Source organism: Aythya fuligula, chromosome 4, assembly GCF_009819795.1.
Source record: "Aythya fuligula isolate bAytFul2 chromosome 4, bAytFul2.pri, whole genome shotgun sequence".
NCBI lineage: Eukaryota > Metazoa > Chordata > Aves > Anseriformes > Anatidae > Aythya > Aythya fuligula.
Window position 1 is genome coordinate 26637212 of NC_045562.1, and position 27085 is coordinate 26664296.

At 36.3% G+C, this 27085-nt stretch overlaps 1 protein-coding gene across 1 annotated transcript; it reads right to left on the minus strand.

Annotated features, from left to right (window-relative positions):
- Window positions 1-993: 993 nt before the first annotated feature.
- On the minus strand, window positions 994-26306 carry ANXA10 (annexin A10). Its single transcript, XM_032187158.1, has 12 exons — window positions 26289-26306; window positions 16261-16342; window positions 14319-14413; window positions 12033-12146; window positions 10933-11023; window positions 10243-10322; window positions 7894-7947; window positions 7652-7745; window positions 6123-6218; window positions 5445-5503; window positions 3160-3282; window positions 994-1062 (listed from the first exon to the last, which is right to left on the minus strand). The coding sequence occupies exons 1-12, from the start codon at window positions 26304-26306 to the stop codon at window positions 994-996; spliced, it is 975 nt and encodes a 324-aa protein (XP_032043049.1).
- Window positions 26307-27085: the final 779 nt, after the last annotated feature.

Genomic DNA, 27085 nt, shown 5'->3' on the forward strand with positions numbered 1-27085 from the left:
AGAGGGTACAGTTGATAGACTGAATAGGCTCAAAATGTTTTAGGAAGTGTTACGTTTTCCTTCGGGATGATGACCTGAGGCAGGGTTCTGCCACCTTTATTCGCTTCAGTATGAGTTGTCACAAAATGTTCTCAAACTACGTGTGCTGGGCTTCAGGAGCACTGTCTCTTTGAACCTCATTTGGTGGTGAAGTGTTACCCATTATTAGCCAGCTCACAAATTACACCATAAGAGACACCCTAGGAATACCTCAGCACCCAGAATATCCATATTCAGTTAATGATTGAAATGACAGTGGAATTTCAAAATGGAACTGTTGGGCAGGCTGGGTCAGTTTGCAGAAGGCCATGCCATGTTTCCTCGTCCTGTGATTTTCAGCGCATGGCACTAAATCAGTACTTAGTTCTGTTTTTCTTTAGTTTCAAACAGAAAAAGGGAAATGTATTAAGTAGGTGTGCTAAATGAAAAAGAATACAAGAGTATTCTTCAGTGAGTGACTGGTAATAGACTGGGACAGATGCTTAACTTGAACGTAATAAAGCTACTGTTTCAGAGCATAAAATCTGAACTTTAAGAAGAGGGGAAAAAACATTTAAAGGAGGAAATCTGTCTGCTAAAAATAAATAAAATGTTTTTTCTCTCCTAAATAGAAGTGAATAGGTTCTTCTGCATCTATTGTCTAAGGTTTGGGACATTGCAAGTCTAAATGATAAATATATGCTTACATAAAGTTGTTTTACTAGTTCTTCCATTAATTTACTTTTAATTATACTAACAGAAATATTAGGCAGAAATAGAGAGAAAGCTCTGTTTCTGACAATGTTTGTTTACATATTTTTTCCATCTCAAGAAAGATTTAAAATTAAGAAATGTATAGCACTGATTTTTCAATTATATTATGTAGATTAGGTATCTCTTACAGTGTGTTGTGTACAGGTTCAATTTCCATTTAAAATAGATTTATACAGGCTTCAAAATCCATCATATTCTTCATTAATAATCTTCAGCATCGCCGGCACAGATAGCAAGTAAAGCTCTCTCATAGTGACCTGAAGCAAAATGCTGCAAGAGAAAAAATTCTGTGACTGTACTTATTTTTTCTTCTGTTTGTGTGTGACAAAGACTAGAGTGAAGTTATCATGTTTTCTAAAATATTAGTGTTTTTATAAGGATTCTGGGCCAAGATTTTTTAATTTCACATAACTCAGGTTTTGGTTACTTGGGGACCTACAAGCAATCCACCTTTGAAAAGTCCAATTAATTCAGTGTAATGCTTCTTGAGTTCAATACCAAAAAATCACGAGCAACTTCTTACAGCTGCTGCATATCTTACAGTTGGAGTTTAGCAACAAGCAAAATGCAAAGGGTCTTAGAAAGAGTCATTTTTGTACAATTCAGCAGTCCTAAAGGTATGATTTAACATATGGAGCAAGAGTACAAGAGGGAAAGTTTTTATGAAGGTTGACACCTGAACTTCCAGGATAAGACCAGACAAGGGTAACAGCAGTCTGGTATTAGTATAACAGAATTTCTAGGTTGGAAGAGACCTCAAGATCATCGAGTCCAACCTCTGACCTAACGCTAGCAGTCCCCACTAAACCATATCCCTAAGCTCTACATCTAAACGTCTTTTGAAGACTTCCAGGGATGGTGACTCCACCACTTCCCTGGGCAGCCTGTTCCAATGCCTCACAACCCTTTCAGTAAAGAAGTTCTTCCTAACATCTAACCTAAAACTCCCCTGGCTCAACTTAAGCCCATTCCCCCTCGTCCTGTCACCAGGCATGTGGGAGAACAGGCCAACCCCCACCTCGCTACAGCCTCCCTTGAGGTACCTGTAGAGAGCGATAAGGTCGCCCCTGAGCCTCCTCTTCTCCAGGCTGAACAAGCCCAGCTCCCTCAGCCTCTCCTCTTAGGACTTGTTCTCCAGGCCCCTCACCAGCTTCGTCGCCCTTCTCTGCACCCGCTCAAGCACCTCGATGTCCTTCTTGTAGCGAGGGGCCCGAAACTGAACACAGTACTCGAGGTGCGGCCTCACCAGAGCTGAGTACAGGGGGACGATCACCTCCCTAGCCCTGCTGGTCACACTGTTCCTGATACAAGCCAGGATGCCGTTGGCCTTCTTGGCCACCTGAGCACACTGCTGGCTCATATTCAGCCGACTATAAACCATCACTCCCAGGTCCTTCTCTGCCTGGCAGCTCTCCAACCATTCCTCTCCCAGCCTGTAGCTCTGCTTGGGGTTATTGCGCCCCAGGTGCAGGACCCGGCACTTGGCCTTGTTGAACTTCATGCAGTTGACCTCAGCCCATCGGTGCAGCCTATCCAGATCCTCCTGCAGAGCTTTCCTACCCTCAAGCAGATTGACACACGCACCTAACTTGGTGTCATCTGCAAACTTACTGAGGGTGCACTCGATGCCCTCGTCCAGATCATCAATGAAGATATTAAAGAGGACCGGCCCCAGCACCGAGCCCTGGGGGACGCCACTAGTGACTGGCCTCCAACTGGACTTGACTCCATTCACCACGACTCTTTGGGCCCGGCTATCCAGCCAGTTTCTAACCCAACGAAGCGTGCGCCAGTCCAAGCCACGAGCAGACAGTTTCTTGAGGAGAATGCTGTGGGAGACGGTGTCCAAAGCCTTGCTGAAGTCAAGGTAGACCACATCCACAGCCTTTCCCTCATCCACCCAGCGCTTCACTTTGTCATAGAAGGAGATCAGGTTCGTCAAGCAGGATCTGCCTTTCATAAACCCATGCTGACTGGGCCTGATCGCCTGCTTGCCCTGCAAGTGCTAAACCTTGCAGGACAGTGCAAAAGAAGATGGTATAATTAGTGTAAGAAACTTTTCATGCAACATATTCCTCAGAATATTCTGCCCTTTTTTTATTCCCCCTCTTGCTACTGCTGGGGAGGGACAAAATCACACAGGATGAGGGTGAGTTGAGAATCCACTGCTTATTTACCAAGGTCAGCCTGAGGCACTGAAAAGATATGTTATGGATATTAAACATTACCTTTTTTTTTTTTTTTTAATTATTATTTATTTATTTTTTAATCTATTGGAGTGAATAGAGATTAGCCCTCAGTACTTTTCCAGCAGGGCTCTGCACATGCTGCCTGTGCTGAATATATGCAAAGTGTGTAAAAACTTACTTTAATATCATGAAAGAGTGATTTGCCATATCTCTCTTTGTATCGTTGGCGTATATTCATCAAGTCAATTTCACTCCTGGCAATGAGAATCCTTATGACTGTTTTATTGTGGAATCCAAACTCCTGAAAAGAAAAGAAGACGTGAGGAAACTTGGCAATTGGACAGTATGTGTTTGCCTGTCTGTACGTGATAATATAACTTTTTAATGCATAAGCTGATGACTTAGAGCACCCATAAAAATATTCTAGATTTTAAAGGAGTTTAGGCTTTGAAAGGATTTGTTCTGCAGAGTTCACATGCTTGAATAATAGAATTCATATTAGTGAATAACTGAGATTCCCCACATAAAAGTGTGTCTTAACATGCACTGAGCCTTTTAAAGAGAAAAAACATGAACTTTAGCCAGTTGTCATAGGTAATGGGTTTTGTAGTTAGCTGTTGTGACTTCATTATGGAGTCCAGTCAACCTGTATTAAAGCCAATAATCTGTTTCACAACAGCTGCTCCCCAGTGTGAATTCAGTGAGATTTTTAACCACTGATTTAGAACTTAGATAGCTTGTATTCAGCAGTGTTTTATTTTAATTGTTTCTAAACAAATTTTCACATTGTGATCATATGGAGAATGGAGACATCTAGTGGCAATAAAAGTAATCAAAATAGATTTGTGGGTCCTGATTACCAATTTAGATTGTATAGAGCCAAATGGGTACTTTTATTGTCTAGCTATTTGTATTGAAATCTTGTTCCCCAAAAGGCAAGTAATAAGTGATGTTAAAATAGCTGCATATGGAGAATTTGATACACGCTTGCTGGCTAGATTAAAATCTTTCCTATAAACCACTATGGACTGTGATTTCAAGCATTAGAATCCTGTGGTTTTTTTTTTTTTTTTTTTTTTTTTTTTTTTTTTTTTTTTTTTTATGTTGTATTGTAATGGGTGTGTAAAAAGCTTTTGGTGTAATCTGGGCATAGCTTGATTACAAAACCAGACACAATTTGAAATTCTTGCATTTCTTCCAAGAATTATCCGTGTTCATTAAAACAGTTTGTGAAAACAGAGAAAAGATACTAATTAAAACAAGATGCAGATGTTTATTCTTAGTCCTTCAAAACTTTTTGAAGTTATCTGAATGCATTACACACATTATCTGAATATAATACTGAAGAAAACTATCTGCATGATATTTTTTAAATTTTAAAATGAGATTTTAATCTGAAAAGTATTCTTGATACAGGACCTTTGAGAAACATTACTTTTTCTGTTAGCTGGTATTTCCTGGTACTTTTGGCAACGCTTCTTGGCATGTGCCAGAACCCTCTTTTGATCACTCAAAATACAGCCTCTTCCTCTCTGCCTGCAGGATTTTCCTTGGTTCTTTGCTGCCACAGGTCTGATTAAAAGAGCTTACAGCAGTAGCAGCAGCATCTGGAAGAGGGTACTTGGGGCCCTGTTGAAGTGTTGCTGAATAGTTTTGCTCAATGGTACTGGCTTGAATCCCATCTTTGCCATCCACATTCTAAAACGATTCGTAACATTTTATCCATGGCCTGCTTTTATCACCATCCTCTGAAGATCATGTTTAAAAGATTATGCTTAAAAGGTTATATTTTATTTTTTATATAACATAATTTCTAATTATTTCCACTAATTACTGCCTCATTATTTTCACTAATGAATGAAAACCAAATGGAAATATTTTCAGTGACCTCTTGTAGGAATTGTTTATAGGTTTTTCTTTGCACTGGCCTACGTTTCACCATGGCACTCATTTGGCTTAGTGTGTTAGTACTTACGCACAAAGGTAGAGGAACCTGCATGTATACATAGAGGCCCACAAGAAAATATGGCAATTTGTTTTCTTGTAACAGTAATTTGTAATTTAATTACTTGTGATACTTATTAAATCTCTAGAGCCAAAAATATCATAGTATGAAAAGTGCATATCCAGTTCTGCACAGCAGGTGGAGATACAGTCCAGAGAAAATAAAAGCTTTCAGTTTAAAAAAAAAAAAAAAAAAAAAAAGAAAAGAGGAAAAGAAAAAGGCATTTACCAGACATATCTGTAAAAACATCTAAATATTTAACCTACTACTGTTACTGGTAAATCCTAACTGTTGTGTAGGCAGTACTGCTACGAAATTTATTTAGGTATCAAAAGTTTCAAAACACACCATCACACCATAAAGATTGAACAGATTGACTTGTAAGTACTTGTTTAAGAGTAAACAAGTGAACAAAAAATAGGGAAGCTGCTTTTTATGATACATGGAGGACTACTTACGTGAATTGCATTGTAAAGCCTGTAAGCAAAGTAGGAAGGCTTGTCACGAACACAGAGAACTATGAGAGAAGTTACAACAGGTAAACATAAGATTATTATAAAATCATTTCTGTTGGCCTGGGTAGTGCTACCCATGACTCAGCTTGAATTTATGCTACGAGTTTTCAAAAACATGATCACATTTATCGGTTAAATCAAAGTCTGGTACCTATTTTGCATGGGTACTCATTACTTTTGCATAGGAAGGCCTATTAAATACCAGTGGATACTCTCTTATGATATTGGCATAGAAATATTATGAACCTTATTCTATAAATGGAAAACAAAGGCACATAAAGCTTAATGCTTGTTTGTATACCAGTGAAACTCCTGACAAATTTCACCACTGATTTAATGTATGTGCATCTATCATTGATCACACAAAATTTATTATCAAATCAAGAACAGCTATTAGTTCTGCTCAGTCAGAATCTCATGCTGCATTTTTAGTTTTACACAAACGTGGAACAGTAATTCTGTTCAAAAACCCTTTTCTAGTTATCTCCAAAACTTCTAATTACACAGCATAGGAGAATAAAGTGGAGAAAAAAATCGGAAAAAGTATTGTTCTATCTGATATATCATATTAGATATTTATTAAGAGATCACTGCTATTATAAAATAATATTTTTATGTTACCTATTGCAACCAGCAATTCTTGAAAATATCCATCGTAACATTCATTAATGGCATCTACCAAGTCTTGCCCGGAGATATTTTGGAACTCCTGAAAAACTTGGGGAAAAGAATCTTCCTTTATTATTGTTCATTATCAATGATCAACTTCCTTTTTTTCCTCCTTCACCCCAGTATTATAACTCTTGACTTTATTTTTCCTCTCCATTTCTTTTCAATGCTTCATTAAGTTTATATACCCCAAGTAAGGCAATCTAAATGAGTAGCCTGAAACCTGGCTTCCAGGACACTCTCTCCTTAGATTCTCCAGATAGGATTTAAAATGGATGCTCACCAAACCCTATTTTTCAACAGGGAGCTTTAATAAATTCTCTACCAACCTGTGCTTACGAAACCTGTAAGAATTTTGTGTCAGTAAGATATCTTCCACACTCAGCTTGGCTAAAACTGGCCAAAGGTTCGAAGATTATGAGAAGCATGTGATACATAGAACATGTCAGTATCCAGACATGTACACTCTTTGGATAATGCAAGCATGTGGACTTTCAGAGACAAATATACAGGGCATGCCTACATGAGCTTTAGGAGAGCAGGAGAATTTTCAGCTCACTGCCCACTACAGAACTTAAGGAGAACTACATCCTCAAATCTTTTGGACACAGAGCATAACCAGGAATGTTATGTTGCGTTAATCCCACCATCACCAGCCTTACAGAAGTCATGATAGAGGAATTCTTTGTTTGCTGCATGACAGCAAAGTAGTTCTAAGCTGCTGTAGTAAGCTGGCATAAGAAATAGGGCTAGGTGCACAACAACAAACTTGTCACCAAGTGGACTTTTTTCCACTGCAGAACAAAAGATGTCTCTTGTCACCAAACAGATGTCTCTTTTCTATAACGGAAGTTTTTTTTTTTTTCAATCTGTAATTACGTCTGACTATGTAGTTTTAAATAAAATTTTCCAATATGTTCCTGTGTTTGTGTATATTCATTAGGAGAGCAGATGTGGACCTTGCAAATTCACCCATCAAAAACTTCTTCGAAACTTCTGTGGAGATGCTTCAACACCGCAATGTGTTTTGACATACAAACATTTTTTGGGAATACTCTGACTGCCTCTCTCAAGGTGGCTCTCCCAAAGTGTTTTCACTCATAGCTAAGAGCTACTTAGGAAAAACAAGAAAAATAGATTAGGAAAAATCTGCCTTGTCATGTTGTGTTGTGTACACACTGAGTGCAGCCCTACCCTATTATCTTTCTTTGGCCATGCATTCTTTACTCTTTTATTAGGCCTTCTGACATCTAGCTGTTGTATCTACAGCTGTCTGTAGGCATCAGGAAAGTTCAACTTTGCATTACTTCCAAAATCCCATTAACATCAGCGGGATTCTGAGAGCTCCAAAAGTTCAAACTTAGGTTTCAGGCTAATACTCTGCTGCACACTGAGCTTCCTGGTATGTAAACCATGCTTTTATTAGCAAGTGAGATTTTTCCTTTCCACTGTATGTTCAAGCAGCTGAACCGCTGGATTACCCATCCACAACTGCTGGTAACTCTTGTTGCAGAGAATCATTTGCAGCATGTCTTTGTGTTCGCCTGTTTTCCGCTGACATGCTTCCCATAGAATCTATTATGCCAGAAAAAGAAAAAAACACAGAAGATTTTAAGTCAGTCCTAAATCACTTTAATCACTTTTCAACATTTGCATTTGCTTTTTTTTTTTTTTTTTTTTTTTTTTTTTAATGTCTGAGAAGCCCACATGTGACTTTATTTACCATTGCATCCTGAGCAGCTGAAGAAGGATCTGCATATCCTTCCATCCTTGTTCCCTTGGGAAAAAAAATATATAAAATAACTTTATTCAAAAGTTTAATCCTAAATGTAGGAAGATGACATTTTCTCTATATGATGCTGTGTTGTGATTCTTGAGATACCACACACAGAGTTTTACACTGGGTCAGTGCATTAAAGAGTTAAATTCGCAACCATAGAAAATATCTTCAAGTTGTCATTTTATGTATTAATTTCTTGTAAGCAGAGGAACTCTGGAATGACAGTCTTATGAGAGGAAAAAAACATGGAAGTGGATAAACTGGCCCCATAAATATCCCATTTTTAGTTTGATTTTAAGTAAGACTTTACCTTACTGCCACCATGCCAATGCTATGAATGTTACATTGCTTACAATAATATGTAACTGCGAGGGGAAAACAAGTATAAAAATTGCCATTCACTGCTTATTTCTTATCAATAGGCATATTGCCAGAAGAATCCTTTCTCATTTTTTTTTCTTCCTGCACAAACTGTAGGAGCAAACACATCAAACAATGGCAATTTTTGCCTGCTTATAATAATTGTCTAAAAGTAAGATTAGAAAATTGTTTGGAAACTTGTAGAATGACTGATTTGTTGTTCTTTCCTGTTAAAAAAAATAATTTGTATTTTAATGAAATTGTAACAATTTCACACAGCAAAGAGTGGAATTCCTAGTAACGGGATAAATTACTTGAAGGAGATCATGCCGGAATGACTGCATAAAGTTACATACAATTTGTTTAGGAAGAACTGACTATTCCAGAACCATTTCCTTCCGGAGGATTTTGCTGCAATACACTGACTGATGGCTGATTTCTGTAAATTCTGATGTGCCTCAGTGTGGATATCAAAACTGTAATTACTACACTATAGCAGTTGAGTAGTTTGCTCTCGATGTGTGAAGCATATTGACTTCTGTTTGCAATTAGATGTGTGTGTCATCAGTCTCAGGATTTAACAGAAATCAAAGCAAAGGGCTTTGGAAAGAAAACAATGCATTGGAAAAGTTGCTATAGAATAATCTTCTCTGAGCTGGATAGAACTAGAATGAAAAAGGATATTCTCCAGTGAAATATCACTGACTTTTAATATAAAACCATATCCAGACATGGATGATTCAATTAATAAAGATAACATACACAGTATAGATTAGTAAAGCTCTAATTTCCTGCAACTGTTCTTTATCTTGAAACAAATAACCGTTAGATCTTATCTACAAAGTTGCTGATATCAGGCCTCTTCATGACTATCCGTGGTTTAACAAAGACTAATAATTTAGACTGAGATAATTTATTTTAAATTTATTCTCTTGACAAGTAAAAATTTCCCATGGTTTTAGTAAAGGTGAGAAGTGAGGTTGCCTAATCTGTAGCTCTTCATTTCTTAAGCATGGAAGAGTTTTCATTATTAGAGGGAAAAGTACTCCAATGTTAGTACTCCAATATTGGAGTACTAACAATGTTAGTACTCCAATATTGCCTGTTTTTAGCTTCCACCTTTGAAACATCAGCTTTTTATCTCTGTACCTCAGTGAAGCTTACTGTCATTTCAAGTCGTAGTAAGAAATATTCTCCCCAAACAAACACACAGAGAAATACAGATATACCTTATGTATGCTATTATCTGCTGACATTCGTTTTGCCATTATTTGTTATTCTGGTTTACAATACATTTTAAAGATACTGAGCATGGTGACTTCAATGAGAACAGATCACAATCTCACAAGGATCAACAACTTTGCAGCATAAAACTGCAAACTGGTAATACCGCAAAAGTCGGTGTGTGATAGTGGGAATTCTTGTGCCGGCATGCACACGTACTGTGATTTAGCATGTGCAGTAGTACAAAGAACGTAATGGTTAAAACAGGGAACTGCATAATGCATTCTTTCACAGTCCAGTGTGGATATATCTCCAGTTTTGCAAAATGCCTAGGCTGGATGATGAGCCTTATAGTCCGACAACAGAGAAAACACAGCTTTAAAAATGAAAATCTCTTTTGTATATGAAAGTAGACTCCTTCTGAGATGAGACAGATTGACCGGAGGGTCAGCAGCTGAATATCCAGGGACTTACTAATAAAATACGCTGTTGACTTTTGTCTCCATCTGAAAACCAAAGTCAAAGTTGAAGTAAATGAAGTAATGCCAGCTCTCTTCCTCATCTGCTCTTTCCCCTCTCTTTTTCAGAAGTGTATCCCTGTTGAGCTAACCTGAGCTGCAGTCACTTTAGTATTTAAGTATTCTCAAATAGTATCAACAGTTGCTCTGATTTTTAATAAATACGCCATACTGTTTGTTTTTACAGTACCTGAGCAAGGTTCATAAGCGTGTCTCTGAAGTGACCTGAAGTCTCAGAATCGATATCTTGTTGAAGATCGTTATTATATTCTAGGTTAAAACAAAAGCATGTAATCTAAATCAAAAATGAACATGCTCTGAATATTACTAATGAAGATTAGCAAACACAGGACAAATAACTGGGCTGCAAATACATGCCCATTTTCTAAGGTGATAATTGAACAAGAACCCTTGTGGATTCCGCATGGACCTAACCACAGAGGGGCTCTGCCCTGCCTGGGGGCCTCAGCCACTAACCTGGCAGCCCTGCCACTGCTGCTGCTGTCTGATGGCAGGGTACTTGGAAAGAACCCTCTAGAGAAGGTGAATTGAGAGTTCAGCCTGAGAAAGCACTTTCTGAGAAAAACTGTTCATGTTTTTCTTTTGAAAAAGTGTGCCCAAAGTTTCTGAACATCTCCAAATGTGGCTGCCAGGTATTTCAAATGCAATAGGCAGCAATAAATCTCAAAAATGCTGTGTCATATTTTAAATTTTAAACATTTTGCTTTACCTTTTAAAATATAGTTATGAGGAGGGGGGGGGAAGAAGGAAACCAGTTAGCATTGAAAAGTTCTTGTAGTTCAGTTCCTTCCCTCATGCTAATATATCCAGGCTAATACACATATTACAGCTGCTACTCTACACTTGTGAAATACGTTACGCATTAAGTAGGCTTCTTTCATCTGGAATATCTCCATATTTGATCTTGAGGCTAATATGTCAATCAGACAGTTTTCTTCTGTGTCTACTCCCTATGTAGAAAGAAGTAAATATGAAAAGATCTCATTAGAAACCACAGCTTTCAGAAGACAGCAAGGCATATATTAGATGTAATAAAAGAATAGCAGTCCCTGCTGGAGCAGTGTATGGTGCACCTTTGCATACTCTACCTGTTTAAATAGAAATTGACTTTAAATTAATAGTAGAACCTTGTACTGCAAATATACTCCTACTTACTCTGAATTGTTGACAGAAACATAATGGGAAGAATTTTAGAGCTTGACTAAGAATTCAGGATTTGCTGAAAAAAAAATGAGACGCAAAGACTGAGCATACATGCCCAGCAAGCATTCAGGCAAGCTGAAGTGAATATGAACACCAGTACTGTGTGGTGCTTCTGGCTGCTTCTAAGCCAGGAACACTGGGAAGAAAAGGATTATTTTTATTTATTTATTTATTTTATTTTTCTTGAAAATGTGCAATTGGTTCAGTTTGAGTGGAGTGGTCATTGACTTGTCACAGGGTAGTTTTAAGTGTTTATTTATGTACACGCTATGCCAAGGAAGTATTGATCTCTGCAGAGGTAAAGCCTTAGTTTATGGCACTGGGACCAGGACGTGGGATAAAACTGGTGGTTGCTGCTACCTTGTCCTTTCCCAGAATACCCACTCAAATAAAAGACAGGAACCTCTATGTGGAAAAAGTTCATAACCAGTATTTAATGCAGCTGTTCAAATTAATTCTGTACGTAACATACAAGAATGCTTGCAAGATCAGGGCCTTACATTTCCCTGTAAAACTATATCTTTAGTTACCCAGTTTACCACAGGTGTATTTGTTGCATGACTAGGATATAATTTTTGCAGTTTTCAGCATACCAATAAATAAATAAACTTCCCCTAGCTCTCATATCCTAGTGTACTGTGAAGTACCTTTCCAGATGTTTATCAACCATTTAAATATATAAAACATCAATTAAACATATGTTCAGTAATATAATTGGTGACCATGTTCCTGAGTAATTCTTAATTAGAGATGTACCTTCAAGGCATGCCAGAGCTCGTGGGCGTCATAGGAGGCAGGTGGATACATCAGGCCAACCATGACTTCTTTGAAGTGATGAGAGAGATTCTCTTTTAGGTCTGTTATCAAATCCTTGAAAAGACAAAAATGCATAGACAGGATTATTTCAACAGTGACGCTTCACAAAGACAGCTTAAAAATATTAGCACTTTTCTTTGTAAATGAATGAATTGTCCAAGATGAATGAAGGTGAACTGTCCGAGATGAGTTCTAGAGAAAATTATGTAACAAAGATATTTTTAAAAATAGTTCCTACTCCTTTTAGTACATGTGAGATGGCAATAGATACACAAGCAGGGAGACCACGTAGGCTTGTTGATTTTTGCTTTATTAGAATACAGAAGAAAATTCAGGGGTTAAAGTGCAACTACTATTTAATGGCTTGGAAACCTGAGTACTGCAGCAGAGCATCTGCAGCTTCCCGTGGCATAGTCCCTGTGTGAATCTGTGGGAGCTAAGCCCATGGAAGTCAAATCCCATAACACGCAGGCAGTTTCTTTTACTTTTTTTTTTTTTTTTTTTTTTTTTCAGGGTTATTCACTATGCAATTAATTTAAGAAATTATTGCTCCCAGTGCATAAAAACTTCTGCTTTGGATTACTTACTGAAAGGTTCTGTGCTTCAATTTATGTATATATTTTATTCAAAAGGAATTCACAACTTCTGGCAGATGCTGGATTAATAAAAAGGAAACTCTCCTCTTCCCCCAGCTGTGTCTCAGTACTCACTTGCCAGTAAGTTGACTAATGATGAGAGTTTCCTTCCCACTGTCCCCTTTCCCAGTAGCCTCCTTCAAAACACTGAGAATGACAAAAGCCTGATTATTATACAATTGCTGCTTCTGATTAACCTCATGCAGAGTTTTTTCTCTTTCTTATTTTATTTTTATTTTTTTCCCCCCACTGGGCAGCTCTCAGATAGGCTCTGACCTAAGTCTGAAATTAAAGGAGTATCAGAAATGGTTTCTATGATATAAACTGTTATTGTACAGGAGAGGTACCTTTTTCAGGTGTGTACATTGTTTTTGATATATATCTGCATGTTATGAAATTAGTAGCTAGAGTAGCAGTGAAGGAGGATGCTTACACATTAAAAAATAGTTTTATGATGAAGAAACACACAGTCTTCACTGAATGCACATTAGATGCATTTGACAACCACTAAATCACACATGGAATAGAAATTAATTCATTAAGATATTTCACTTATGACAACATGCCTGTGGGAAAATGGGTTAATAATACAAATGGGTACTAATTAAAAAGTACCCCTGCAATCAGAACTAAGGAAAGTTAAGTATAAAAAATAAGAAAAGACAACTCTAAGTTGTCATTATCAATATTTCCTAATTGTCTTCACTAAATTTTAAAGGCTGTGTATGTCTGAGTCATGGAACTGGTTCTGTGTTTTTTACAAGGTATCTTCTGTAGTCAGTGATAATCATTTAGTTACCGATAATAGATCTGGAAATGGGATCAAGGTATCTATCTCTTTTTATACATTTGAGAACTTGCATTGTTCTTCTGATGGGCTTTTTTTATGTTTTAATAACACAAACCTTTAACTGTTCAGTAGTCCAAACATTAAAAAAGACCTTGTTTTAGATATGATAAATTTAGATAAAATACATTAAAAATTTTGAAACACCTTTCAAAGAATCATAGGTTTAACATTAAGTGGCTCAGACAAGTACTATGCTTACTGTCTGGGTAGGGTTGCATGGCGTAAGGTCTGAGAATGTCCATGCTTGAGTTGAGAACATTAATCAGTGACTGAGTAAGAATTCAGCTCCTTGTAATTGATGGTATGGTGGTTTTTTGGTGTTTCAACCCAAATAGAATACTCTTTTATTATATTTCTAAAGACTTGGAAAAAGTATTGCAGAAAAGATGTTCTCCCACAACATGTTATGTTTCCCCCACACTAGAGGAAGAATTAAGTCTTTCCAAAAAATCTTGCTTTGTCATCAAAGGAACAGGATGAGCTATAGAAGGAACTTTGCATATCCTTTTTTTTTTTTTTTTTTTTTTTTTTTTCTAATAGTGTGGCAGAAATTCTGCTGTATAAATGACATTTTGAAAACTTCAGAGGTAGTGAGAGTAAGGGGAGGGGAACTGTGTGCCAGTCTGTTGGTGCCAGCCAGTTGTCCACCAGGTTTTTGACTCCAATGACTGACCTGAGAGAAGGACTGACCGACTGCACTGGAGACAGAAGTAAGGAAAGTACAGAGTGGACCTGTCATACCCTGCCATACATGTCTCTGTATGCCTCAGCAATCATAAGCCGCTGTGAATTGCAGCGCTGCGTCAGGATGTCAATCAACACATCTTTTTCACAACCTGAAAGAGAAACATGACACAGACTCTAAATTAACAAAATGTTGTTATTTACTTAGGCTTGTGATTGTTCATGTTTTGTTCAAGAACGTTAACCTAATTTCTTGAAAAAAAACAGACCAACAGATTAATATCCCACTGGTATTTACCAAATCAATGATATTTGCTTTGCTTATGTACCTTTCACTTGCTGGCATAATACCAGCAAATAGTGAAGTGTATGTTATTATGAGATGTATCGCCATCTCTCTCAAGCGAAATGGATTTGAAAGCATCAATAAAACAGATAGCAGCTTTCATCTGTTCAGAACTAGGCGTATGAGAAGAATTTGTGGCTGAACCTGGAAGTCATGCTTTTATGCCCTCTTGATATTGATTAAATTGTCATTTTAGGATTAGGGACCTCTTTAATGGGAATGACAAATTAAGGCCATTTGTTGAAAAACTGGAAGATACTTATGTTCAGAGGAACTATAAAAGATAAATGATGAAGTTTTAAGGAATAATTTATTTTAAAAATCAATTTCGGAGTGCATTTTGTTGAAGGTTACCTATGCTTTTTTTGCTTGGTCACGATAGTTTAGAGCTAAACTTCCATAACTCATCAGTATCAGCTACTTAGGAAAAAGAAGATAATGATTAACATATTCTGAAAATTATTTTGTCATTTTGTTATGGATATTTAAATGCCTAAATAACTTTACTCATTTTTCTAACACCACTGGCATCAGTGGAATAACATGTGACTAATCCTCTTTACAAGAATGAATGTTGTGTGCAAAACCTGGGGCCAAAGGTGTCAGTGCTTGTAAAGACTATGGACACTTAAACTGTTGTAAGCTGAACTTCATATTTTGTCAGTTCTCTTTGAAACTAGAACTTTGTTCTATGTACTTTGCTAGGTAAATTAAGGTAGGGTTAATGCATATGTATTTACAATAGGAAATGACGAGTATCATCTTTATACTGTCATGTTAGCAACATTGCATTAAAAGTGCTATTTAAAGTCTAGCAAAATGTTTAAGTAAAACTTCACCTGTAGTGAACTTAAGCAAAAAAAGCTACTTCTTGTTGTTCTTAGTAATATCCATTACAGTGTTTCATTAGACGTTAAGACTGAATCCCTCAGTTTTCCTTTAAACAAATTGCAAACAGAATGCAAGATTTGGTGCTGTACTACCTTGTGAAAATCCCGAGAGATATAAAAACTGTGACACATGCAAAATCTTCATTTGAGGAATATGTTTTACATGATAGTGAAAAAAAATCATCTTTCAGATCCTCAGCAATACCAACTTTGTTCAACAGGAAACCAGAAAAAATCAGAAGAAAGGAACAAAGGAAAATGTAGAGGAATAGCAGTGAACAACACTTCTTTTTCATCCATAGACTGAAAGCAAAAATTCCTCCAGAGGAAAAGGTAGTCAATACTTTAAAAATGTCTTCTCCGTTTCTTTTTATTTCTTGGTTACTACTATTTAAAAGGCACAACAGTTTCTGTTAATAGTTAATTGTTGAAGTTACAATTAAAAATTTCTGGTTTAGTCCTTCACTGTAGTGACATAACATAAACTTCTATTTTTCTCAAGGAAAGCATTCACTACTATAAGTGTTGGTATATGTTTTAGTTTAATCTTAATCATATCTGAGTTCCTGCAAATACATAAGTTACTTGGACATCACCAGTGAGTCTTACTGTGATACCTTTAAGAATCAATACATACGTGGTGATACTTTTAATATTACAAGTATCTATCTATCTATCTATCTATCTATCTATCTATCTATCTATCTATCTATTTGCCTTATTCTGAAATAACAAACATGTTAGAATCAGTGAAGATACTTACTAATTCCCTGTAGGGCTCCTCCTAGCACCTGAGCATCCATAATAGGGTTAAAATTTGGAGCAGGAAAAATTGTTCCTTGTGTCTGCTAAAGGAGAAAGAAGCCTTTAGTTGAGGTGTTTTACATCTTTAACTGAATATAATTCTGGTAAAAACCAACAATCATAAGGTTAAGCAATCTTTGCTTTATGTGGAAGAGTATGCTAAGGTTTAAATTTATGAAACGGAATTTGCAGTAAACCCTAGGAAGGCTGTGTAAGTTAGGCATGAAAAAATAAGGTTTTAATATAATGTATTTTTCTCATTAAGATGTAACAGCAATGTTGTGTTTCTCTATTTCCTAACCTTTTTCTGAAAATATTCTTTTATCTTTCAAAGTTAATTTGTTATATCCCTGACAGTCTTTAATATCTATTTCTCTTGATATTTCTAATTTGAAAGGACTAATGGGAAAATAATGAATGAGATGTTGTGAGATGTTAGGTTGCTTAAAAAGGTAGTAATTTTTAAAAGAAATTATGTTACTGCTAAGTGTGAGATCTTTCTGGTTTGCCACATAGAAGGCAACACCATTTTTCTAGTTGCTTTTTAACTGATTAAATTATCTTCAGTTCATTCTCAGTGATACTTTGTTTCATACATTCTTATTCTTTTTATGAAATTCATGAATAGTAAATGGAACTGATGTACTCATTTTGATAGAATCACAGATCTAGGAGTATACAGATGAAAATAACTGAGGTTGAAAGCTGCTTAGCTCTGTCCCTCTGTTAACCTCTTTAGTTCATCTGAGGACACTACCTGCCTTTTCAGATTTATCTGGTATGAAGGTTATCTTTTATGATGATTCCAGTTCTCAGTCAGTACACCTGATTAAAATAACCCTTTTAACTAGAAATTTCCATTTAAGTGGAGAATGGGATATAATTTACAAATGCAAATGGTATTTTTATACAAATACCTGGAATTGGGAGGAACACTAATTACGTTAATTATTTTTTTGTTTTGTTTTGTTTTGTTTGCTCTACATACACTTGAAAGCCTTTTGTATATGGTGCCTTCAGTAGTAATGACATACACATACTGGTTTTGTGTATGGCCACTAATGATGTGCTTTTCTGGCTTGCAATTTTAGGAAAGGAATTTAAAAGAAACAAGCAAGAAGTAGGTATGTTTGAAGAGAAGGAAGATAACATGTTTTGATCTGTTTGATGATTACTTCAGACCTACCAAGCAAAAGTAGGGGCAAGCAAATTGTCAGTGACTAAGTGAGAAAAAGAATGTATGGTCAGAAATTTAAGATTTTTAAAGGAGTTACTTTACACACAAAAAAAGAAAGTATTTGCTGACAAAAATACCTTTCTGCAGTTTGGTTATCATTTTAGGTACAAGGCTCTACTTTTATAACTGAACATAAAATACATACTACCATTTTACTCATTAAAAACTATCAGGAAAATATGAGAGAAGATTCTTTGCAGATAGGGAGAGAAACACTGACCACAGAGATGACAATGAGACCATGCCAATTTTTATTAGGTGATACATAATGTATCACCTAAATTGAATTGCAGACTCATCCACAAGCTATCTTCCACCCCATCTTCCCCTTTCAATGTGGGAATTGTCTGTGTGTCCTGAGCCTCACTGGTCATGTAACATATCCGTTGGTTGTGATTAGCCTCAGCAATTGAGTATTTATGTCCTCACGACTTCCTATTTTCTTATAGTACACATGCTTGCTCTTCAGATGTTGTTCACCAGAAGTCTCTGAGGCACGTGCCACTGGCAGCAGTGTGTAATTTAAGTTCTGTTTGGCCAGATGGTACGAGGTGCTAGTTGTGATTATTTCTCCCCTTTCCTTGCTAGCATGCCAAATAGTGCAGAGCATCAAAGATCGCTGTTCCAGGAGACAGAAATGCATGAACTCTGTGGCTGATAGTCAGGTAGCTGGACAAGCCACCCTGAAGCTTACTGATAAACAAAATCGCTATGGAAAGAAGTGCTGGAAGATACTGTTAGAATGCAGGATCAAAAATGTATATTGATGTATGCTCTGAGATAGGAAAATGAAATTTAGCTTTCTGCCTCTGTAATTCATGCCTTTCAAAATGTCTGAGCTACTAAAATAGCTCATCAATCTTGAGAGGGAAAACAAAATAAGTCCAAAACCAAACTGTTATAAAATATTATGTTAGAGTTGCCAAAACAGAAAATGTTTTGATGGGAATAATAATAGAGAACGATAGGATGTAAATGGATCTCGAGTTATACATACAAGACTCAAAGACTTTTAGGATAGACTTTAAACCAAAGATAGAAAGTGTAAGAGTATCTGGCATTCAGTTTAGTGCTCTATGAACCTGTCACGGCCCTTGCTAGTCAGAAGGATGGTGGGGAGAGAAAATCTTGGGGATGTACATATTTAATCAAATTGAATTTAAAGTAGCAATGCTGGCTCTTCATCTCTGCAACAGCTATGAACAGGTTCCATTCCCAGAATGATTAGTTATCTCAAAGTATTTCCTTTCACAATTTCAGGTTTGTGGTTTCACAAAGTGAACAACTAAGTCACTTTTAGTCTTTACAGCACTTACAATATTTGCACTAGAATCACAAATAATCTACTATATGGATGCTTTAACTGTGGATTCCTGCATAGTCCTTGGAACTAACATTTTGAATATGTATCTTTATTCATGAAGCAGTCAAAAACAACAAAAAGGCCTTGCATGAATGAGTATTTGCAAGAATATAATGAAGGGATTCATCATAGCAAAAGCAAAACCAGTTTTGAATACACAGATTTGCAGACTTGGAAGTTTTTGACCAAAGAAATAAACACAGCTCTTGCAATTTATCTTTCAGGCAAAATAATGGATACTTGAATGGGCTCAGTTCCCTCATGGCTCAGTGGGGCTGCTGAACACTTCTTTTAGAAAGTATTCACCACCTCATTCACCATCAGCAGATACAACACAATCTAGTAAACTCCTTATATTAGATCTAGCAAGGATCTAATTAATGACATAATGCTTTTAAGTAGAATCAAATTAAATATGAAGGTTCCCTTTGAGGGGAAGAACCTTCATCCTTTTATTTACTTTTAAACAAATTAAAATTGAATTAAAATTTTCCTGTAGTGTACACATTGTAATTGGCTTTGTCATTCATACCCCACAAGACATTTGTGCCAGTGTTATTTTTGATGAGGATTTCCAGTGTCCCTTGGATTTGGATTTTCTGAGTGGTTTCTCAGCAGGCTCAGCACTCTGTCAATATGTAACAGTTCTCTGAAGTGAGCTCTAGGTTTTACATCATATGCACAGGATCCTTGGGAGGAATTTCTGCATTACTAATTGATATCTTCTTGTAGGTGCAGCTCACAGAATTACTGCTGCAATGTACCTTTATGAAAGTACCCTGGTATTTTGTGGTGTATACCCAATCTAACCTTTAGGAAGATTTATTCCATCACAACCTATGTCAGTTCTATCCTGCAACCACTTTCATAATTTCAGTCTTTGACAAGCCTGTGGAGTTGTTCCTGGTTCATTTTATGCATTTAGTTGCACAACCTTCAGGAGTATATCACTTCATAAACTTGATTCCACCTGTTTTCGTTGAATTTTTGATGTAAGGTCACCAGCAGGTCAGAGCCAAACCTTTACAGCAAACTTTGTTGATTTGGGGTCTGAGTTCAGTATGATTTGGCAGTGAAAGCCTACCACATACTGTGTGCTGCAACCATTTGTTTTCTGTGCTGTAGCAAAGAATTCCAGGGATCTGTGTGATATTTACCATGGAGGGCAGAGCCTAGGAAATTTACTAGTAGACAGTTCAGTAGAGACAGGGATTGCTTCTTCAACCATACAGACCTGTCTGAAGTAAATCCTGCACAGACCATCTGTACCCTTGTCAGAGAGGACAGGGCATAGCCAAGTAGTGCAGAGGCAATAGTGGCAGTACTATCATGTGGGGACAAGATGCTACATGGCAGGTGAGAAGGTAAAAAACAACTTGCTTCAAAAGTAACACAGAAATCCAAGAGGTTGCTTTTCTGAGAAACTGGCTCTTCTAATGTCCTCTGGTGCAGTGTTATGGGGAAAGTGTAAGCATGGAAGAGATGGTATAATTTCAAGTTGTTGAGCAAGACTGAATGATCACAGTAATCTTCTGTACTGAGAGAGAAGATAGGAGGTTGAGGCAGGCACTGTGTTTTGTAAAGGTTTGCTACAATCTTGTAGTTGTTTAGAAGTGCATGTAGTTACAACATTCTTTTGCTCAACATTCCTGAATAAAATGAAAAAATACACCAAAACAGTGATCACCTTGGCAAAGCTGGGGCTCTGTTCCCATAATCTAGGGCCCAGGTTCCATAGTCTCGGGCCCAAGGTTTGCATGTCTAAGTGTGCCTAGGAAACGCATGTATAACTGCGGTGTTCATCACTGCACAAACTGACAGGGCAGATCAATAGAGGCATTTGGTTTCTGGATTAAATTAGTACAGATTGAATGTTGTTCAGAGAGCAGACAACCACGGGGCAGCAAATTGTCCATTTCCATTACCTTTGGTTAGAGAATTTCTACTGTCCTGTTTTGCAGTAGGCCATTTTTAGGGTTGATTAAACACCTGAGTGTAGTTGCATGTGCTGCTGTTTCACTTCAGTCATTTTTATTGAAGTCAGATGTGACTGACCAATAAACCCCTGTAATGGAAGAAGGCTCAGTAGAGCTAGGTATGAGTGATGTGCTTATGAAGCTTAGTGTTTGTAGCAGGGAGTGTTAGGGACTGGTAATAGGAATCATGTGGGTATTGAACCGTGTAGTGCAATTGCTGTGTTTTGCTAAATGTTGCTTCCATTTGTATTGTTTTCAGTATGTTTTGTATAGTTCTAAATTAAAACTCCTGTGTAACATCAATTATCATTGAATAGGTAGGTTGATACTAAATGTTGTACTCTCCATGTGTGGAATATCTGAAGAAAGATGGTTGGAAGCTGTTGGACTCTGACAGGAAGTTTTGAGTCTATGGCCATTTCTGTTATGTTTGCATGTCTCTTTTTTTTCTGTAACTTCTGAAAAGCATGGGGAAATTAATAATATGATCTCATTATTTTTCTTGTGTATACCTTAAGATGGTTACTACAGGTATGTTGAGTTATTCCCCTCTTGAGTTTTTCTCACTTAATGCTTGTTTTTTAAAATGCGCTTAATTCTTCCAAAAGTCTATGAGAAGATCCTAAACATCTAGTGAAACTTATTTGAAAGAGAGAAGTCTACCTACGTACAGAAAAAATAAACCTTAAATGCCTTCCAGTGAATGAAACGTCCAGCAGGTTCAGAGTAATTCAAGGAACAGCTCCCCATTGATCAGGATGAATTATTACGAGGGACAGAGCACTGGTACCATCATCAGATTCCAGCAGCTTTGAGGCAACAATCACATTACAATAACTCCTTCTGCAGATTAGTTGAAAATATTTTACAGGAGCAGAGAGCACATCATAAATCAAATGAATGTCACTACAGCTCCCTCTGCAAAATAAAAAACATGAGGTGGCAACTACTGTGAGACAGAGCATCAAGAATTACTGTGGCTGATCACCTAAAAAAAAAGACAAACCAAAACAAATAAACAATCTGTGCTTTTATCAGAAGCCCTCCTAGATAGAAGCAAGGTAAAAAATTACTGATGCGCCCAGGAACAGCAGTATTAACCCTCAGCAAAAATGACTAGAAAGCATGTTGTGGATCTTGAGCACTGGGTTGTTATAAAGATGAATTCAGAGGCGAACAGGATCGGCTGAACGGTGGATTAAGACACACACACACACAAAAGGCTATGCTTATGCTGATAACACCTTTCCTTTTCTTAAGAAATAGTTTGACAAAGGTGTTATAGTTTCTAGTTCAGCACTTCTAGGTTATAATTTATAATGCTAAAAACTAGATTCTAGCTTTTCAGCTACAGGCTGAATAAATTTGTTTTGTTAAAAGTAGGCTCTTCCCAAGTTTAATTTTTCTGGTCATTACTGTAATGTTAGTTCAGCTTTAATTTGCTGAAATTGGCTTTATCAGTGAAATTTTAGAAGAGGAAAATCTGGTAACATACACAAATGCTCTTGTATGTCCTTAATCATTAAGTCATTTCAAGATTCAAACCAGATATTAAAGCATCTAGGGCTATTTCCATTATCTCGAAGGAATGCAGACCAGGCTCTTAGTGCTTTCTCCAACTCTGGGTTTAATATATCTGAGTTTCTCTCTGTAGGAAAATCCCAGTTTAATTATGTATTTGTAATCAGCTACTGTATACTTACACTAAAGTTCAAGGAAGTATTATGTCTCCAGACTAAAACCAAGTATGCTATGTGGCTGCTGTCTTCAAATAGAAGTGACTCAGAGGTTCACTGGAGTACAAAAGAACTAATCAACATAGGTGCTGAAATACAAAACTGCTAAAGTCAGGAAGAGGGCAAAACATGGGACATTAAAAAAAAAAAAAAAAAAAAAAAAGATCTAAAATTCATGCTACACCAACTTTGTGATCCTGAATTTCACACTTAAAATTAGTATTATGTTGTTATTTCCTGGGAACAAAAATTGTATTTCATGGCAAAGTTCAATCTGCAGTGGTGAAAGTTGTATTGCAGTTTTCGTGATGAGGAGAAGTTAGAGCTACTTTCACTGAATTTCATTTCTCAAAATACAATGCTCTGGACTCACCCATACAAGTATTTATAAAAACAGATTTATTTCCATAGAAGTGGTGCTGTTGGGACCTCCAGTTTATACATATCTGCGTTTGCTTGCACATGTGAGTTTAACTCTTGAAAAGAACTGATTCCAAAATGGCAATGCTAACAGAGCAGCTTTCTGTGGAGACGATGGAATGAATAAAAATGAAGATAGAGACTAGAAAGAGACTATACAATTTTGGTAAGTCTGAAGAACTATACTTGCACCCTACCTGCCTTCTGTACAAGTGCAAGGAAGTTATACCTTTTCCTGACCAAAGTCATAAGCAGTTCAACAAAAGTATCTGTAAAAGCTGAGGCTGCTTTTATCAATTCACGATACACAAAGTTCAAGCAATTCAGTCTTGTGATGGAAACAGCAATCTCAAGTATGAACAACCTTCTAATAATATTTGTTCAGTAAGTCATTCTGCTGATAACAAACCATCAAAGTCAGATTCCTTAGTCTGAATGTTTCCCATAAGGAATATCTACTAAAATAAAATGCTTGCTTTAACAGCTAACTACATGCTATGTGATAGCTGTACTTTTGCAAAGATATCCTCTGTGTGCAACTTTATTATTAAAAAACAATATATGTTCACGAGTAATTTTAGTTCACTGTGAGAGTTTATTGTATGTTTTATACTTCATTTGGATAATATATGAGACAGTAATGGGAGAGAAACATTTAAACATAGAAAATTCAGTCTTTGTCCAAAATCTTCCATCTTTCCCTATATGTGTATTTCAGAGAGGGTACAGATGTCTTCTTATTTGGTTGCTAGTAGTTTTACCTCTGTACGTACTGTGGGAAGCCATTTCCTGTATGTAATCTCTGCTAATGAAGTTGCACAGTGTTGCTGAATCTGTCAGAACTACTGCTGTGAATACTTCCTACATCTCACTCTTAATCTTGGTTGGCTCCATCCTATTCAGTTTTTATATAACATATGCAAATACTAATATTTAAAACATAAAGAAGATAACCTTAAAGAATCAACTAAATTTAGAGAAAAACAAAACAAAACACGAAAAACACTATTTCTAATTCCTTTTTCCTGTTTCTTAAAGTTCTAGATCAATAGTATATTAGTCTATTGAGATTTCTTCAAAATGGCATTTAGATCTAAAGCATGCTCTTAAGATTTGTCCTCAATCTAAGGTTGTGTTTAATGAGAGTAGGCAATAAATTAATGTGACTCACAACTCCATCCTACATGAGTCCTGCTTTCTTGCTTGTGATTTGCTAGTGCTCTTAGAAGAGTGATTTTCTGCTGTTTTGTTGCCAAGTCCCATGTGAGAAAAATGCCATTGCTCCATAATGGACTCTATGTTGAGGAACCAGCAGACATCCAGGAGAGGATGTTTGCATGTGCTCTACATTATACTCGCCCGTTCTTTCTCCTCAGCTGGGAAGTCCTTTCCACGGGTTAGGAGCCACTGAGCTAGTTGATACAAACCTCCTTTAATTTCTCTCCCTTACCAGCCCACATCACATGGAGGAAATGGAATTAAAGAGTAAAAATTTACCCAGCCCGAGAATCCACAAAGATACTTTTTCAGAGAAAGTCTGTAATCAGATCTTGATGTCCTTCATGAGGCAGAGTCTACATTGTCTACATTCATTTTTCTGCTCTTTTACTTCTATAATTGAGAAAAACAAAGGGCTAATCAGAGTCTCTTTACATGTTTTAAAGGAGGGGGAATGGAGAGACGATATTCACACCAACATTTAATTTGCAGTATTTTGGTGCAATTGAGAGGATCAAGTTAGGATCTAAAGTCCCCTTTGCTTAAGTCAGTCTTAGGGGCTGATTAATGCAGAATGATTACATTAAATGAAGCCTAAAATAGCTGGCATAATCATCTCCCTCAGTGAAGAATCAGTATATAATCTATCAGGTTTTTCTGATAATGCTACCAACCTACTGCAATATTGTTATCTTACAAATATAATTTACTAATTTTAATGACTTAAAAGTGAAATAATTTATCCTTTAATTTCTTATAATTTACTACCCTTTATACCAGGCAACATATCACTTGAAGACGCAGTGTCAATGATTTAAATACAATTGGTCTTGGTAAATCAGTAGATGAAAATAAACTGAACTTTTTGAGTTCTTCAGCTGAAATGCATCTACTAGGTTTATTAGGTGGAGTAGTTCTTCTCTTGCTTTAGTTATCAGGAAGAGGTTAGTTGTTATTAATTAAAAGAGAAAATAGGAAATGAAGAAAATCCCTTTTCAGTTACTAACTGGTCTAGTAAAGAATGTAAGATCCCAAACTGTAGAAAACCAGACACATTGGTAAAAGCCATTCAAGATCTAGTTCTCTAGGAAAAAAAAAAAAAAAAAAAATATATATATATATATATAATGCTATAGGAAGAAATATTTTACTGAAGAGATTCAAACAATTAGTGCAATTATGGTTTTAGACAAAGTAAGTAAGTAACAAAAAACTTGTCTACTCTTTAAAGAATTCTACATTGATCCATAAATTTATTGGGAATGCACATGCAAAACACCTTTAAGAGGAATGACTCATTATTCCTATTAGTAATTAATTAAAGTACATGAAAATCCTTAGTGAACATAATTATCAGTTTGCCAGGTGCAGAAAGCGATTTCATATTTTGCTGTCAAAAAATAATAACTAACAGTAGTTTTCAGAATGGGGAATTAAAATTGCAGTATGAACTTTCATTTTCTTGAAGAGATCATATGGAAGCATCTAGTATATTTCTACAATTTATTAGTTAGGAACAATAATCAATAGCTTTTCCTGTGTTATAGTGCTTTTACAGGTACCACTTTTTAGTTTAAAATATTTTTTCACAATGTGAACAAAAACAAATGCTTGTGAGTGATAAAAGTGTATAGTTACTTTATGCAGTTATGCAGGCTTTGAAAATAGAAACCCACCAAAATACTGGTGGTTTTATTTTTTTTAGTGGTATCATCTGAACAACTCATATTTTAATGTTTAATGTGATTTGGTGGTTGTATGCAACTTTGTGTCTCATTCAACAGCTTAGTGCAAGTAAAGAAAACCCACAAACTCACAAACAAGTAGCAGGAACTGATAATTCTGTATTCTCTACACTTCATTTTAGACACTTCATATATACTGTCGGTAACCCCAGAATTAGACATAAATCTCAAATAAATGAACTTCACATGATATTAATTTCTACCAGTGGAGGGAAATGGGTCTCAGCACATGTTAACAATTCAGAAGCAATGAAGAATTTAGAGATTTCAGAGAACAGATCATTATACTCACATAATCTCCACAATACATTTTGATGCAAGTCTTCAAGTTCTGTTGAGATCAAAACAGTAACTTCCCTAAAATAAAGCTAACCGTTTAGTGAACAAAGTTGGAATAGTTATCTCATTCTGTTTTAGAGAATTGAGAGAAACCATCCAATCACACTGACACCAAGTACAATGGAGCAGGAACACCGCTTGGTACTGTATGTCCTCAGGTTTTATAGATTCACTGTATACTTAGTCATTAATCATATGTGAGTAAATATGATTGTAAGGTAAGTAAACAGAGTCATTAGCACAACACCCTCTGTTCTGCTGTGTTGATTTTAAGAATCAGAATTCAGCTAGTCACAGAATGAAATGTTCACTTGCAGAAAGGCCTTGTGTTAATGATTTACTTTTCAGATTGGATCTGGTTTAGCTCCTTTTTTTTCTTGTGCTGAAATCACTGAGCTCATTACTTATTCTAATAAATATTTCTACCTGGCGCACATAAGAGGATGCTTTATAGCCATTATGCGTTTTCCGGAGTAATGAGCATAGATCCTTGAGCCTCAGTAGAACCATGTAGATGAAGATCTCCCTTGATGTTTTCATACAAGTTACAATTTGTAAAATCCTGCAAGAGATGATCAAAAATTCTATAACATTGCTGTGTTTGAAGAGTTACACTGAATCCAAACCACCCAAATGACAGCAAAAATACATTTTTTATACCTGCTACTTTTGTTTTCCCCTGGTAATGACAATTATTACTGTGATAAGGCATTGAGAAAATACAGTTTCCTCAGAAAAAAAAAAAAAAAC

Coding starts and splice junctions, on each gene's coding strand:
- ANXA10 (XM_032187158.1), bottom strand. Junction 11,024..12,032: donor AGCTCTGGCATGCCTTGAAG/GTACATCTCTAA, acceptor CTTTCTACATAG/GGAGTAGACACAGAAGAAAA. Junction 6,219..7,651: donor TTACCAGCAGTTGTGGATGG/GTAATCCAGCGG, acceptor CTTTTCCCCAAG/TTTTTCAGGAGTTCCAAAAT.